This window comes from Ovis aries, chromosome 3 (assembly GCF_016772045.2).
Source record: "Ovis aries strain OAR_USU_Benz2616 breed Rambouillet chromosome 3, ARS-UI_Ramb_v3.0, whole genome shotgun sequence".
In the NCBI taxonomy this organism is placed as follows: domain Eukaryota; kingdom Metazoa; phylum Chordata; class Mammalia; order Artiodactyla; family Bovidae; genus Ovis; species Ovis aries.
In genome coordinates this window covers 28,522,139-28,538,461 of record NC_056056.1, presented here as the reverse complement: position 1 = coordinate 28,538,461, position 16,323 = coordinate 28,522,139, and the positions used below count along the sequence as shown (strand labels likewise).

The following is a 16,323-nucleotide window of genomic DNA, read 5'->3' as shown; positions in this document are numbered from 1 at the left end:
CACCCCACCCCCTCATCCCACCCCTCCAGGTCACAGAGCACCAAGCTGAGCTCCGTGTGCTGTACAGCAGCTTCCCACTAGCTAGCTATTTTACACGTGGTAGCGTATATATATGTCAATCCCAATTCATCCCCCTCTTCCCCCCCGACAAGGTCTACATGTCTGTTCTCTCCACCTGCGTCTCTATTCCTGCCCTGCAAATAGGTTCATCTGTACCGTTTTTCTAGATTCCGTATGTATGCATTAATATGACATTTATTTTTCTCTCATTGACTTACTTCACTCTGTATGACAAAGCATTTCTTAAATAACAAGAGACATCATCTTTGTTCCTAGCCTCCACCTGCTGGAGAGAAGAGACATCCCTGGGCTCCTCCCTCCCTTGGCGGGGTTGAGCTCGAGGGGTGGGCAGTGCCCGGGACCACGTATGATCTGTGAACAAACACATCTCTGAGGCCTTCAGGCTGGAGCCCCTCCTGGAGGAGTGCTGAGGACAGAAAAGATTTCCCTTTCCAAGGGGCTGAGGTTCCTGCATCTGCCTGCTGGAGATGCAGGTGAGCCATCACGTTGGCCCAGGTAGGGAGCCGTTGTGGGATGTGGACATGTCCTGTTCCAGCAGACTGCAGGCCTCTCACGGGTTGGGGGCCACAGAGGGCTCCAGGTTGCTGCAACTCTGTAAAGAGAAACATCCTGTGGGGGACGGTAGGTGCTGTTCCTGCCAGGACAGGTGGAAAGGTGGAACTTGGGTGGGTTTGGAACATGCTCCTCACCCTGCACTTAGAGTATCTCACTCAGGCCTTATGACCACATGTGCCACCACGCAGGTGCCAAGTAGGGGCTTGGTCAAGACCTCAGAGCTGCTGAGTGACCCTCGGTCTCTGCCCCAGGGCCATGGCCTCACCCGTTCCTCCCCATAGCATCCTGCTGCCTCCTGGAGGAAAAGAGTAGGCAGGCAGCCTGGCAAGAGTGGAGGGTTGGGAAAGGGAGTCCTGGAAGGGCATTTGAGGGCCAGGTTGTCAGCGGAAGTGTAGAGTAGATGGTTGGTTAATGACTGAGTAGCATTAAAAGATTGGAAGATGAGACAGGGAGGGGTTTGAGGTGGGATGTCTCAGGCACCAGGTGGTAGGGGGTGGGGGGGTGGCAGGGGGTCAGAGCTGAGGCTCAGTTCCACGTTCTGGTCTCTGCAACTCTGTCCAGGGCCACCCAGTCCTCCAGAGATGCTCACTTCTATCTGCTCCTCAGAAGTGCCCTGTACCCTGAACCTCTGGGATCCACTGCTCCAGCTTTGAGAGTGCCCAGGCCTCGATCCCACCCCCTGAAGGCTGCCAGCTCCTTCTGCCTCCCAGAGCCCCCTCTCCCTCTCTCCTTCCATCAGAGCCCTCTTGGGCCCCCTGCCCCATCCCTAGTGAAGCACTTGCTGTTATTGCAGGAACTGAATTTTTATCCTCCCTGCCCCACTATTATCCTTCTTGCCCCTGAAAAGAGAGTCCTAGGAGATGGGCCTTGTATCTAGTTACTCTCTATGCTCAGGGCTTATAGCATAAGGCCTGTCACACAGACGAGTCAATAACTTGTTTTCTAAATTAATAAGTTGTTGCCATACTTAATATGCAAGCTCTCAAGAAGTATAGTTCCCTCAGTCGGTCGGACTTGTCAGAGGATCACGTCGCTGGGACTCCTTGTCCCTCAGAACTGAGTGTGTAAATGGAATTGTGACAAGGGCTTGCTCGCTTATCCCTTTAGCACTTCCCCAGCCTCACTGTGCACCGCTGAGTCAGATTCCAGGACACAGGCTGGCCACTCTCAGCAAGGCCACTGCATGCCATGGCCCATTCTTTGGCTGTCCAGCTGCAACTGTTACTTCCATTCTTCTGTGATTAGAAAACCTCTAGACTTTGGGTATTAGCAATGACCAAATATGTGGTTATTATTTGTTGTGCGCTAACCCCGTGCAGCACCCCAAGTGGGAATTATAAGCAACAATACACGAGCCCTGGCTCCGAGACAGCAGAGCATTTTCATTTTGCATCACATTCCTCAGACGTTCTGGCAGAGGGGCTGGGCTGACCTCCCCACAACGGGACAGACTCCCTTGCTGGGTGAGTCTATGGGAAAATTCCTCTTCCCGGGACGGGAATGTGACCCTGTGACTGGGCAGCCATGACAGCCAGGGATGCCGGTGCACCTGCAGGGCCTCCCCCCGCACCCACAGTGGGACCAGCATCCCACCTCTGCAAATCCACGCTGCGCGGGCTTCACACCACATCTGGGCTTCCTCCCACTGGCCACCGCTGCAGGGCCAAGCACCTGCATGTGATTAGGGCTCAGCAAAGCCCCCAGCCTCACGGTCGGGGGCTGCACTCCAGTGACACGTCACAACGGACGAGCTTATGCCCAGATCACTGTTTCTTCTGAGCAGAACAGAGCTTCCCTGGGGCACAAGAGCACAAGGGATCCACAACCAGATCAGACAGCTCCGCTCTCAGGGAGGTAGCAGGTGGTGGCATCTTGGCCTCAGCCTGCCTTGAGATGAGCAGGCAGTGGGCACACCAGGGCCGGGGCCTGGAGGAGCGGAGAAGTCTTTCTTCGCCTCCTTTTAGCATCGGTCATTGCAGGGCCTTTAGACCATCTCTCAACAGTGTCTGGGAAATAGGATAAAATTTTAAATGCAGCTCCTGACTTCCCCTTCTCCCTGTAACTAGCCCTTCTCAGCTGAAAGCGTACTCCTCTAACCACAGAATTCCGGGATAGGTTAAGTGGAGAGTGAAAAATACAAAAATGAAGAACTGACTGAGGGTTGTTATCATCAAGGGAATGTAATACTTTACCCTTTTCAATGGCAGAGTCATGAAGCCTATGGGTTTACAACAACCTGCCAAATGAGTTAGTTACAAGGTGAACATTTTTCTGCCAAAGAAACTCCTTGGAACTTACCTGGTGGTCCAGTTCAAACCCTGTGCTTCCAATGTAGGGGGCACAGGTTTGATCCCTGTTTGGGAAACTATTAATAAGATCCCACATGCCCTGCAGTGCAGCCAAAATGGTTTTTTGTTTTTTTGTGTGTGTGTGTGTGTTTTTTTTTTTTTAATTTTTTTAACTTAGAGGCTCCTTTATTTGGTAGTCATGAAAGTAAGAAGCAAAAAGGGAGCTTTCTCGATTTACCTTTCACCAGAGAAAGACACATGACATGGAGATGGGCATTAAAATCCCACAAGAACTCTGGATTACAATGGACGTGCGCTCGATCACTCTGCGAAAAGGTGAGTCACACTGGCCCAATCCATATCCCAGAGAAGGTGATCCTCGTCACAAGTCAGTAGTGAGGCCAAGTCCTCATCCCACAACTGCTGCTCCATCACTAGTTCCCCAGAAATACCTAGGAACGGATGAAATCAACATTTTTCTCACTCAACTACAGGAAACAGCTGGGAGAGGAAGACTGTGTGGTCCGTCCTCTCCTGCCCAGTCTAGGAGAGCAGCTGAAGGAGCCGAGACAGCGTCACCAAGCACAGATCTCTGTGCCTGGCCAGAAGAGCACCGAGAAGCAGTGCCCCGTCAGACTCGCTGCAGGACCTTCTGGTTTTCCTGACGCACGTTAACTGGCCTTGCAGAGGAGGCTGCAGCAGTTGGGCTTCTGCTGCTAGGAGTCACAACTGTGCAGCCTCCAGGGTGGGGGTGCCTGGGCTTCTAGATCCAGCAGCAGCCCGATACATCTGTAAACAGAGGATCTGTCCACTCACTCTGTGCTTGGAATGACAGTGATCACTCATTACCAATGCCAGTGCTTGTTTTCCAAAGAGCCGGTGTTTTCCTCTGTGTTTCGGCCTCTTCTCCCCTGAACCCAAGCTTGATTCTTCTCCCTTCCCCTGCAGTGGCTTCATACCATGTGTGGCTGCACAGTGTCCTCTGCAGTGTTATACCAGGCACAAAGACCCAGGGAGCAGCAGCCCCATGGCTCAAGCCCCCACCTTCCTGGACTCACAGCCTGAGGTGTTTCAAGGGGGAGCAGTCGGTCAGCTTAAAGACTCATGGGCCCAGAACCTCCAGTTCCAATGTACCCGCTCCTAAACTCTCAGAGGTTGACTGCTATTCTCAACACAGGAAAACATGATAACAAGTCAAAAAGTGGTTCTCTAAAGACCAGCCAGGAGCAATTTTAACAATAAAATATTTAATCAACTTATCTGTACAAAATATTAAAACCGTTAATGAAGAGTACACAAGCATGTTTAACAAATATATACTGCTATTCAACTGTCCAGAAAAATAGAGATTGCTGTTTTACAGTTCATTTACACTCCAATATGTACAGTCTATTTAAATCTGAGAATACATATACACGGTGGGTTTGTACCTGCCCTTGAAGAGTCCCCTGCTAGCCGGCCTGGGCGCAGGGGTGGCATTCACGACATCAGCTCGTGCCGCCCAGATGGCCAACCCGGGCAGCAGGGAGATGAACGGCCCAAGCTCCAGCCCCCAAGCCTCAGGCCGAACCAGAGCTAGAAGACAGGTGACAAAGGAAATTTCAGCTTGTGTTAAATGAGTCTAAAAACCTCCCCGGCTTCCCCATCTCACTCCCAAGCCAAGCTGAGAAACAGTGTCATTGCAAAACGAAAGGGGGGTCTTTCCATGCCCCCAAATCGTTAACTGTGTCTTTACCTGCTGACTGAACGGCATGTCATTCAGCTGTGATGGCATCGCCATCATTTCGAGTTTCGCCCATTTCCTTTAAAATCACCATATCGGCACTGGAGGGCATGTTTGGCAAAGGGCAGGGTGCCCACCACATCAGGCGCCACTGCCCGTCCAGCGCCTGTGCAAACACACCACAGGTAAGCTGGTGCCGGACTTCTGCAGAAGCCTTCACAGTGAGAAGAGCTGCTTCTTTATATATTTAAAAAAAGAAGAAGAAGAAAGAAAATGCTTTCTAAACTTTTCAGAATCTCCTATTTTCATCTACTGAAGGCAAGTAAAAAAATCATTGCAGAAATCTTGTTAAAAGAAATCATTAACTTTCCATGTGGGATGAAATACTTGCAGCTAAAAGACCTAAAGTGACTTGAAGATGATTCCTCCTCATAAAAAACATAAAAGTTCTTCGTGCTACAGCATAAAGTGAAATGCCAAAAAACAAAATGAAACCATTACTCTAAAGATGCTCTCCAGGTGGAGAAAGACAGAGACATTCCCCCTTTCCAGAGCCTCCATTCCTGGCTTGGAACTTGAGTACTTCCCAGCCAGAAAACACATTTTATCACGAGCTTGCTTTCTCCCTGAACTGTATCATCACTTTCGAAACAGAGTACTGCATGGCTGACTTTGCTCTGACTCTCACGGGTCCTGACCCGGAAATATAAGTTGCAAAGAAAATAAGCCCTGCTAATGGGTGCAGCCTTCCTCAAACCAGCCTGCTCCCCTCAAGCCAAGTTCCTGCTGCCCTGAGCCACGGGGACACGTGCACCTTTTTCTGCCCTTGGCAGCCTTCAGTCACTCAGAGATAGACATGCAGACAAGGAAGGGCCTCTGACACCTTGTCACTGCTTTTCAGACTCACTCACCCCCGGAAAAATCTAGGTGAGGGCTACTCCAGGTTGAGAGGCGTGAGAGAAAATGGGCCCATCACAAAGAATGTACAACAGGTATGGTTGTGTGTGGCTGCAGCGAACCTCCAGCCAGAGATGGCTCTTCCCGATCCTGCAGCCCAGGGAGCGGCCTCAAGGGAAGGGCGTGCTTCCCGGGCAGAGATGGGTTTGTATTGACCCCTAACTCAGCAGGACTCCCATGAATAAGCCCCACAGGGTAGGAGTCTTGTCACTGTCTGCCACAAGCACACCTCAGCCCACGAAGGTCCTGCTGAGGTTCTAGATTCTGGCAGCCAAGTGTCTGAGTGGAGTCGAGGCTGGGAACAGATAGATACTTTGCCCCCGCCTTTGGATGCAGTAACTGCTGGTCAGGTGGGGAAGCACAGACAAGAAAAGAACCAGCTGCAAAGAAAACCGCCACTGGCCCATGCCCACCTGGCCAGATCTCCACACCACCACACTCCTGTTGGCCTACATCTTAAAAGCCAGTGAAAAAGAAATGCAAAAGCAAAACCACCTCGCTGCGTCTGGAAGGTCTTGAACCTCCAGGCCTGAAGGCACCTGGAATTTGCTGTGCGAAGCTTCTTCTTGTTTTTCTAGACAATTTATTTCACATCCCATTACTGACTTAGAAGATTAAAAGCTTCTGCACTGCCCTAAACTAGTTCACCAGGCCAAAAACAGAGTGAAAACTGCTTCATACAGTAAGTACCACGCCAAGCTGTCCTGCCCACAGACTCACCTGCCTGCAGAAACACCTCTTGGGAAGGGTCTATGAACACCCCAGCCGTCTTACTCCATAGGGGTGTGTGTGTGAGAGAGAAGCTAGTCCTTTCTTCTGCCAACACAGCACACAGACTAGATACTAGAGGATACTAGCAGGGGCCCACGGACTGCCACTGGAAGGTCTGCCAAGGCAGAGAAAGCTTACCACCGCCCACTGCCTGTGACCCTCTGGGGGTATATTTGTACTTTTCAACAAGTACAAGCATGACTTGAAATGCAAACTGATTTTGCAATGACCTCACACGCTTTGATTTTACCCTGGGAGGCCTGGATGGCTCTGCTACAGCTGCTGCTGCAGCCACGAAGCCCCAACCTCCCAACGCTGCCCGCTGCCAAGCCCCAGGCCCTCTGCTCACACAGCAAACAAGGTGGAGGCAATTGCAGGGCGGGTGGGAAGAAGCTGAGCTCTGGAAGCAGAGAGCAGCCCTGAATGACGGACCAGAGCCCACGTGGCCAAAATCACCCCCACTGATGGACCAGGCCGACTTCCAACCCTCTCCATGCAGCCACATCCACGCAGCTGGCTGTCTGCAGACTGGGAGTGTGGCCTTCCCAGATGGAACAGGCTTCTCTAACCTAGAGCCTCGGTGGGAGCTAACTGTTTGTGCAGTTTTAAGCTCTGGGTGCATATTAAAGTCCAGGACAGCACAAAAGGAGGAAGAAGCCTGCTCCAATAAAGGGCCGAAGGTTCCAGGAGCCAAAGGCTGAGCTGTCTGAAAAGTAAGAAATAACATCTTTTTCTCTCCTCCCTTCTCATGTTCCTTAGTGTTCAACTCTGCTACTGGTGTCCAGGGCTTCAAAAAGAAGAGGAAGCATAGCTTTTCTGGCGTCTGCCCCTGGGTCCCACCCCTAGTAGCTGGGCCACACGCTGGCCCGGCAATGAGGTGGCTGAGGGCCAGGCGGGGCCCTGGCGAAACAGTTCATCCTCAGGTGGGCTTGCCTGCCTTGTCCAGGGACTCCACGACAGCCCAAGGCCCTGTCTGGGCTGCAGCAAGGCGCCACCTTTTCTGTCCTTTCCTCCCAGAGGGTAGTGTGGAAGCCCCCGCCCAAGACTTGGTCACAGAAAAAATCTCAGCTAAGTGTGGCTCTACCCACCCTGGAGCACAGGCAGAATTCCAGTGGGGCCAATAGCGCCCCTCAGCTGGGACATGATGTGAGAAAAGCTGTGGCTCTGGTGAGCTGAGCCCGACCCCCAGGACTCTTGGCCTACCTTGCCCCGGGAGGATACCAGAGCAACATCCAAGAAGCACCAATGGAAGCCAAGAGTGTAATGAACAGACACACACCCACCCCACCCCCCCCCACACACACACAGGAAAAAGCTACAGCACCTGTGATAGCGGCTCTGGGGCTGGGTTGGAGGGAACCTTCTCCAGGAAGTCACCTCTGCTCTGCCTTTGAATGACGTGAATGGGCTCTGGGGACGAAGGACAATTCTAAACCACAGGACCCAAGCGCTTCTCATTTTACTGACGCTCTGAGCAGGGAGGTAACCACCCATGACTTGCTAGACTTCTCCAGAGACGTCCAGTAGCGTGGCCTTCCTGCGGGTATTTTTATGGTGGGCTCAGCCTCCGCACTGCCCACAGCCCTGTGGAGGGGTCCAGCTTCTTCCCACCTCACTGCCCTCTAGCTTCTGGGGTCACTCAGCCATGACTCTTTCCTCCCCAGTCCAGACCCTTTCTGAGAGCACGATCCAACCTAGGCCCTCTTGGACCCTGCTTTCCAGCACCTAACAGCCCAGCCCACCTGGCGTCCCCCAGAGGTCCGCTGCCCAAGGCCCACTGAGCTGGCCCTGCTTTCTTAACCTGCAGGAAGCTCTGTGTCCCAAGAATCCCCAAGGCCCCCGACAGCATGTATGGTCCACAGGAGGCTACAGTGCTTTCTGGTCCTCTCATTGTATTCTCTAGAGCCCACGTTCAAGCAAGAGGAAAGTCGGACTTTGCACGAGCTGCACTTGGAAAGCATTCAGTTTTTGTCTCTGCTTTAAGGAAAAGGTCAGTCTACAGTCCCTAGTTATTTTTTGCTTTGAGTTTGAATGAGATTGCAAACAGGATAACTGACTTGTAGGGTTTGAGTTACACTGTGATGACATCCACAAGGTAGTCAGACTCTCTTGAGCACAAATGGGAGTGAGGTTTCTGCTCCTGCTGACACCTCCTCCGAGAGGCGTCAAGGGAGAAGTCCCCATAGAGGGTCTGACGGGGTGACTCGACGATCACACAGTCCACCTGTCTTCTCCCTTCCCTTCCATGGCAGCAACAAAACTGGCCAGGACAGGAGGGCGAAGGGGAGTGCGTACAGGTGAATGGCGCGGCTCAGGCCTGCTCCCCCAAGCTAAGCTGACAAGGCCTGCCACCGTCTCCAGAGGACCCAGTCCTGCTGCTTGGAAACCCAGAATTCAACCAGGCAAGCATGGCAGCATCGGCAGGCACAGCCACTTCCCAGCACTGGGGTCACCCTTAATATGGAAGTCTGGCTTCAAGCGGCAGTGACCAGACTGCCTGGGTGCCTGGCAGACCTGGCACCATCCCCGAGGGCCCCAGCTGGCCTGCCCTGTGCTCCCCAGGCAGCAATGCCAAACTCTCCTCTCTAGCAAAGAATGGTTTGAAGGCTCTCGATTCTTCCCCAGCAATCTGGGGTCTCCTTTGAGAGGAAGAGTTTGGGGACCCAAGGCTAAAGGAGGGCCACCTTCACTCACAGTCCTGACACTCTGTCCACGACCGTCAGCAGCCTGTTTTCCCTCTGTGGGGACCGGAGATTCCGGCTGGCTGATTCAGGCCCGCTCCGCACTGCCTGGAAGACAGATGACAGTACAGGGTACTACTGACCGTGCAGGCAAAACACGTGCGTCCACGTCTTGACAAAGCTATCCTAACCACATCGCCACAGCAAGAATCTGTCTCCATGTGTGATGGCCCGTTTGCTGTCTTTTTTTACAAAGCAAAACACATCATCCTTCTGTTCACCTTCTTTTAACTCTGAGATATAGAGGCCTGAGACGGAACACAGTGGCCGCTGGTTGGTTCATGCGGCTCCAGATGCAATCTAGGCGGCATTCCTTTTATCTGGTAAACAACACATTAAGGGCATCAGGGGTCATCGAAGGAACTGTCAGTGACCAAGGACAATGCCCCCCACCGTGGGGTGCAAGCCTGGACTCGAGATGAGAGAGACACCCCACTTCCTCCATCACTTCCATTACATCTTGGTGGAAGCGGGTCAACGGGAGGAAACAGAAAATGGACGTTTTTTTTTTCCTGTTACAGAAAGCTCAGACTAAATCAAGACATTTCTTCCCCTCCAGTTGTTTCTCCTAGTCATTAACAAAGTATCACATGTTTGCTTTTGTCCAAAGAGATGAAATATACTAGAATTTCTTCAAAATAATATTTAGCTATAGTTTTTCCGCTCCCTTTCTAAAACTTCTAATATCATGACTTTTAATACTTTAGCGCCCTTTTAAAAAAATTCTTCATTGTGACAGGTCTCAGAGTAATCACTAGGCAAATACTATTCAAATCATAGTTTAGAAAATGAGAGTTTCACTTCTCTGGCAAAATTCATAGATGTTTGCCCAGTCACTGAAATTGACTGGAAGTGTACTGCAGCAGCTGCTTTGGGATTTTTGTTTTAATGAGAAGAGACTTGCATTTTTATGGATAGCTACTTACATAGCCACAGCATATAAATTCACATTATAAATGTGGTTTCTCCTCCTCCTATGGGGGGATTTTAAAAGATAAAAAGGACTCAGGTGGGGACCCTTAAATAAATGAGTTATATCTAAATCTTTCAAATCTCTCTTTAAGAGAATTCTCTCTGAGAATGAAGATTTGTATAAATCGCCCTGGATCTTAGCATCCAAGACAGGAAGAGTAGCGAAGAAGGCCTCTCAGGGACCCTAAAGGAGAAAGACCAGCATAGCCTTAAGCAGGAGGACGAGGAGGGCTGCAGGGTTTCTCAAGAAAGCCCTTGGAGCCCCAAGCAGGTGGAATCCAACCTGTTTCTTTCCCTTCTCCCAATCATTTACACAGGCCACAGAGGGCCCCCAGGCAGAAATGAACCAAATAAAACAATGAAGGCTGGCATGTCCTGCCTCCCTTTTACAGGGACAGACAATCCTACTATCAGCAAGACTTCTTGGGGCAAAACAGTGAGACCGGGGATAGTCTTCCACTTCTGGCCCCCACACCACGGTCCTTCTGAAGGGACCACAGCAGCGAAACTGCAGATGCCCCTCCACGGAGCAAGGAGGGGAGGGACCGACCTTCCTCCTGCTCCGAACCACTGGGCTGTGGGGAACTGAAATCTCACAAAAGCACTTTTGTGTGCCTTCACTTCCCATTACTATCACACTGCCAAAAACTACAGCAACAACACAGTGAAAGCGTGCAAAAGCCGACACAGACTTGATAGCTAAGCACAAGCACATGTGGGCCACTCGGAGGGTGCCATTCGGAGGGAGCTGTGCCTACCTGGCAGACAAGCCCCAGTCCTCCCTCCTTGGCAGGAGCCTGCCCACCCCACCCACCTCTGTGCCTCTTTCCAACCCTAGAAGCCTCCTCCCAGCTCCTTAGAAAAACCTCCTGGCAGGTCTTTAGGGAAAGTCATAGCAACCCCCTTTCCCAATCCCCAGACATTGCACCAGCTTCCTCCTGCGTCCCCCCAAGGCCCTAGGACCACCTTGGTCTACCCAGCTTAGGAGCTGCAGGACCTGGAAGACACCACTCTACCCCATGACAAGTCAGATCAGTCCCGCAGTTAAAAGCCTATCCCCCATCTCACTTATCCCCTCCTAAATTGTTTTTTCCACTTTCTAGATAATTCCCAATTTGAATTGATTAAAACAAAAAACAACAACAACAAAAAACAACAACAACAAAAAACCGGTGCTGACCTTTGCAGAGATCTGGGAAGCTCCACAATGCAGTCTTTCTGACAAACTCCCCTTTCAAAACTGGGAAATGTTAGACTTTTGGAAGTTAAAGGAAAAAGATGAGGCCTTTTGCAGCGGTTCCTCTCCAGAGTTAATGACGCCGATGCAGATGCAACGCAAACTTTCAGAAAGGGCATTACCTGGCAGACAAGCCCCAGTCCTCCGTCCTTGGCAGGAGCCTGCCCACCCCACCCACCTCTGTGCCTCTTTCCAACCCTAGAAGCCTCCTCCCAGCTCCTAAGAAAAACCTTCTGGGGTGTTGCCCCAGGAGCAACACCGGGAACTCTGCCCCCTCCCTCCCAGCCAGCTGTGCCCCACACTTGGCCAGAAACAAAAAGGGGGTGAAATGAGACTTACTCGAGTATCCCGTTAGTTCCCCCTACTCTGAAGCCCCTAATTCCCTAACCTGATTCTACTCGATTTAGTGCCAGTTACTGTCACGGCAACGCAACCCCTCTCTCCCCAAAAGGGGGCAGTGGGCGCAAAAATAGATATCTATTTGCAAAATACACATGACCTGTGACATTCGGTAGCGTCAGATCCTCTCTTCCCAAGGCCTTCCAATGCGTCCACCGTGCACATGTGCACGAGTGAGGAGTGTGCGGCTGTGCGTGCTGGTACGTGAACGTGCGCGCTCCCTCCTCCGCGAGGGCGCCGGGCCAGACTCGGACGCGCACCCCCGCGAGGCGACAGGCTCTGCCCCAAGCTGCTTTTCAGCGGGGAGTCCCTGGGTGGCGCGGCTGCCCCCGCCCTGGCCCAGCCGACCCGCATGCTACCTGCAGCCGCACGCCTCCACCACCATGTCCTCGTACTGCTTGTAGACCACGTTGTTGGCGGCGTCGATGTAGAGGATGCTGATCGGGCTGAGGCGCGCGGGCACGCAGCAGGAGGCTGGCGCCGCATCCGGGGCCATGGAGTTCAGCAGCGTCTGAATGATGGCGTGGTTGGTGGGCTCAAGGTGCGAGCGCAGCGGGAAGTCGCACACGCCCTCGCAGTGGTATGCCTCGTAGTCCAGGGGCGCGATGATCCAGTCGTCCCAACCCAGCTCCTTGAAGTCCACGTGCAAGGGCTTGCGGCTACAGCGGCTCCGGCCCCTGCGCCCCTGGCCCCGGCCCGCGCCCCCGCCGCTGCCCTGAGCTGCCCGCGCCCCGGCCAACGCCGTCCGCCGCCGCCTGCGCCCGCCGATGACCGCGGTCGGCGAGCCCACGCCGGGTCCCGGATCCGGCCGCGACTCCGCGGCCAGCGCGGCCCCGAGCGCGCGCGCCTGGGAGCGTATCTCTCGGAACAGGCTCTCCTTCCTCTGCGTGCGGGAGGAGACCACCAGCAGCGCGCGTTCCTCCGCCGCCGCCGCGCCGCCGCCGCCGCCGCCGCCGCCCCGCAAACCGAAGCCCAGCAGCCGCAGTGCCAGCGGGACCCGCGCCGAACCCACCACTCCACGCAGCGAGAGGCAGAACGCGCGGCTGGGGCGCGGTTCCCGGCGGTGGCGCCGTAAGGCGTCTGCCACGTCGAACACCTCCCAGCGCGCGGTGTCCAGGGACTCGGCGGCGCGGGAGTGCAGCAGGCGCGGGGCGCGCGCGGCGTTGGGGCACGTGGACAGCAGCAGCAACGCGAGACTCGCGCTGCCGGGGCCCCGCGCCCCGGACTCGCGGCGCAGCACGCGCAGCTCCGCGCCCAACACCTCGTCTGCGTCGGGAAGGCTGGACACGTCGAACAGGAAGTTCAGGCCCGTCTCGGCTGCCGATTCGTCTGCAGGGGACGGGCAGAGACAGAGAAAGAACGGGAGTGAGAGCGAAGCGTGCACCCTCTAACTGCAAACAGTCCCAACTGCCCTGGATGTGGGGAGCAAGGTTCGCTGTGGCCGGCGCCCACTCGCACGTCTCGGCTCCAGTCCAAAAGCCGTCAGCCTGGCCGAAAAGAGAGGGAGCCGTCGCTCAGGTTATCGGGATGTGAGCTTTGATTCGAGCTAAATGATGTCCAACAACCCAACGAACTTAGCGCGCCTCGTGGGCACCCGAGACCCAAGCCTTAGGGCTCCTACAGTTCGGCTGTCTGCCCCAGAGCCATGGGTTTTCGAAGACTAAGGCGGAGGCCAGACTTTCGGCCGGTGGCAGAAAACGAGGCTTGATGGGCGCATCAGAAGTCGTGCACCTCTTAAAGACCTGGAGGCCAGGCCAGGCACGGTCTGGGGACTGCTCGTTATGGCCCTCCTTACCCGCCAGGAGAGTCTCAGAGTCTCGGTTGGGCGAAAACCGAAAGTTCTTGTCCCCTGAAAACTGCTGCTGCGGCTTCTCTTCCCTAGCCCTGCCTGGACATTCCAGCCGGACACGATCTCCCGGGCAGGCTGGGCCTCCAAGATTCGTCCAGAAGAGACACGTGTCCGCAGCGCTGCAGACCCCCTTTCCAGCATCCAGGCTCCTTGCTCTGCTGGAGGGGAACTGAGGCCCAAATAGGGGCCCGGGTCAGCCCCTGGTCGCAATGGGAACTACAGGCTCAAACTTCTCCCAGTGTTTCCGCCACCTCCGACGGAAGGGAAAGGCGTTAAAGGAGCGCAAGCCACTTTCTGCGAAGGGCTTAAAGCGGCCGGGACGCCTTGCTGCAGGGAAGGCAGAGGACCGACTGGCTTTCCCGCCAGGGCCCCGCTGGTCCCCTCGCAGACCTAGCCTTTCCCTCCGTTAGGACTCAACTCGGCCTCTGGGATTTTACTTCTCATCGTAGACACTTTTTTTCTTTGGGGCTCAGAAAGGAAGAAAAGAGCTGAAATTCCACCAAGCAGCAGATAAGGAGCTCCCTTTGAAGAAGGTCATATGGTTTCGTTTTGCCCCAAACGCGAAGAGACTGTGCAGACTCCCCCCACTGTTGGAGTGTTGCTCACCAACCACTGGACGCCAAGCCATCGCCTCCTGGGGACCGAAGTGTGGGTGCTGCCCCGGCCTCTGGAGACCGCAGGCAGCCCTGCTCTGAGTGGAGGCTCAGGGCAGAAGGCAAGCAGGAGAGGCACTAGGCAAAGTGCTCCTTCGGTCGCCCCATACTTTCTCCCGGGGCTTTGGGAGCCGCAGCACTCTCTCTGAGCTTCCCTGCAAGCCTCTCCCTGGTTTGAGATTCTGCTGCTGCATCCTCTCCGAAATTTCCTGTGATTTAGCTCAGGCTGAGGCCACTGCAGGCCTAACTCGATCTAAGGAAGAGCATCTGGTGCCTCTCTACAAGCTCAGGGCCATACAAATCTCACCTCTCCCACAGCTGGGAGACCCCCTCCCCAGGGTCTGCACACCAGGACTCAGGCTCCCTACAAGTACACTAGCATCCCATCCAGGGGGCACCCCAGGCTCTCAGAGAATGCTTGAAAATTTCCACCAGACTTTAGGGCCATTTGGGCCCAGATGGTCCCTGCATTCGCAAATAAAGCGGCCTGTGCAGACCCTGTGTGTATGCTGGAGGGAATAAGAGGCCTGATTGCTGCACCCCCTCTACCTGTCTTCCGGGGCTAGCAGTGGATATACAGAACCCTCCACTGGCTCCCAGCAGGGCCTGGGTGGCAGCAGCACTTACTTCCCAGCCCTATTGCCTTTCTTTCCCTCCTGCCTTCCCGGCTGGGTCTCTGGCTGGATAGAATTAAGGCCGAAATTACTTGCATTTCCGCCTGAAATTAGTTAAATTTTCCCTATCTGTCTGCTCTAATGGCTTCAATAGAGATTAATAAAATCCAGATGACACTCCCCAACCACCACTGCCTCACCCAAGTCCTACCTTTGGAGGGCTCAGGGTGGAGCAAGGTGGGGTGCTTGGTCCCAGAGAGGCCTGAATTCCTGCAGGTTGGCGGGCCCTCCTCTCCTCTCTGCATAGCCTCCTCTCCTCTACCTCCCCAGGGATCCAGCCCCAGGCAGGCACCCGCCTACACCGAGATCAGCCTGCTGAGAAGGGCCCTCCTAGCACCTGGTGATGCCACCAGCCTCTCCGGAGCCCTGTACTTTAGTCTGATGCCCGCTCTGTCCTGCGTTCGCCTCTGTTTCCCCGTTTGTACGGCCCTCCCCGCAAGATTGAGAGCAGCAGAGCAATCAAGCAGCCAACGCCGCCACCTCTGCTCAGTCCCTCTGCGCCGAATCCCCTCCTTGCTTCTCCGGATCTCCAACTCAGCCTGCCTCCTCGAAGGGACCCGCGGGGCTGGCAGGGCCAGGGCACCCCGGGCAGAGGATGGGCATAGCCCTCTGGGGCCGCGGGCCCCCGCCAGCTGCCGCGGCTCTAGCCAGAGTCCAGGCGCTGCGAGGTCGGGTGCGTGGGCCTCGGAGAACTTTCTAACACCTGAGCCTGGGACCGAGGCCCCCCGAGCCACACCGAGGGGAATGGTGCTGGGGCGCAAGACAGGATGGACGGGCGCGGTAACGGCAGAGTACCTGGGGTCGCCTGGTCCGCGAAGCCGGTGACTGTGTCCGCGCGGCCGTGGCGGCCAGATCCCGAGGTGGAGGCGGCGACTGGCCCGGCCGGAGTCCTCCCGGCCAGGCTCCTGTAAAGCGACATCATGAACTGGTGCGGCACCACCGAGCCGTTCCTGAAGCCGGAGCCCGTGGCGCGGCGCGCACCGCGGGGCTCGGGAGACGCGGCGGCCAGGGCAGCTGAGGCGCCCGCAGCCGCGGCGAGGGTTGTCCCGCCGCCGCCGCCGCCGCCGCCGCCCCCAGGACTTTCGGCCGGCCCTGCCCCCGCCGCCCGCAGCACGGCGGCTGCTTCTAGCCCGTCGCGGGGGCGGCAGGCGCTCAGCAGCCAGAGGCACAGCGCGGCGGCCGCGCTCAGGTCCATGGGCTCCGAGGGCCAGGCGGGCGGGCGGCGCGGGCTCCGTGGCTTCGGGAAGTCCCCCGGCGCCTTTTGAACATAATGTTTAATAATGGGGGAAGTGTGCGCTGCAAGCTGCGGCCCCCCTCCTCTCCCACTCCACCCCACCCCACCCCACCCCCGTCAACGCCCGGAGCAGCGCCCCCTGCTGAACACTCGAGCCTCAGCGCCGCGCCCCCTACTCCGGCCTAAAGC

At 55.3% G+C, this 16,323-nt stretch overlaps 2 protein-coding genes across 25 annotated transcripts in view; one reads left to right on the top strand and one right to left on the bottom strand.

Annotated features, from left to right (window-relative positions):
* The window catches only part of LDAH (lipid droplet associated hydrolase), a 101,447-nt gene extending 97,231 nt beyond the window's left edge, over nt 1-4,216 (top strand). For 4 of the 24 annotated variants that reach the window (XM_060411889.1, XM_060411887.1, XM_060411884.1 and 1 more), the window contains one exon: nt 337-4,216. In XM_060411889.1, the coding sequence (XP_060267872.1) occupies nt 337-438 (102 nt within the window). In that variant the 3' untranslated portion in view covers nt 439-4,216. The remainder of the gene's footprint in view (nt 1-336) is intronic. The other 20 variants (XR_009599757.1, XR_003588646.3, XR_009599761.1 and 17 more) reach the window with 11 other exon arrangements.
* Nucleotides 4,155-16,095, bottom strand: GDF7 (growth differentiation factor 7). The gene is made up of 2 exons (XM_027968331.3): nt 15,696-16,095; nt 4,155-13,053 (listed from the first exon to the last, which is right to left on the bottom strand). The coding sequence occupies exons 1-2, from the start codon at nt 16,093-16,095 to the stop codon at nt 12,080-12,082; spliced, it is 1,374 nt and encodes a 457-aa protein (XP_027824132.2). The 3' UTR covers nt 4,155-12,079.
* Nucleotides 16,096-16,323: the final 228 nt, after the last annotated feature.

Coding starts and splice junctions, on each gene's coding strand:
- GDF7 (XM_027968331.3), bottom strand. CDS start 16,095: ATGGACCTGAGCGCGGCCGCCGCGCTGTGCCTCTGGCTGCTGAGCGCC. Junction 13,054..15,695: donor CGCGGACCAGGCGACCCCAG/GTACTCTGCCGT, acceptor CGTCCCCTGCAG/ACGAATCGGCAGCCGAGACG.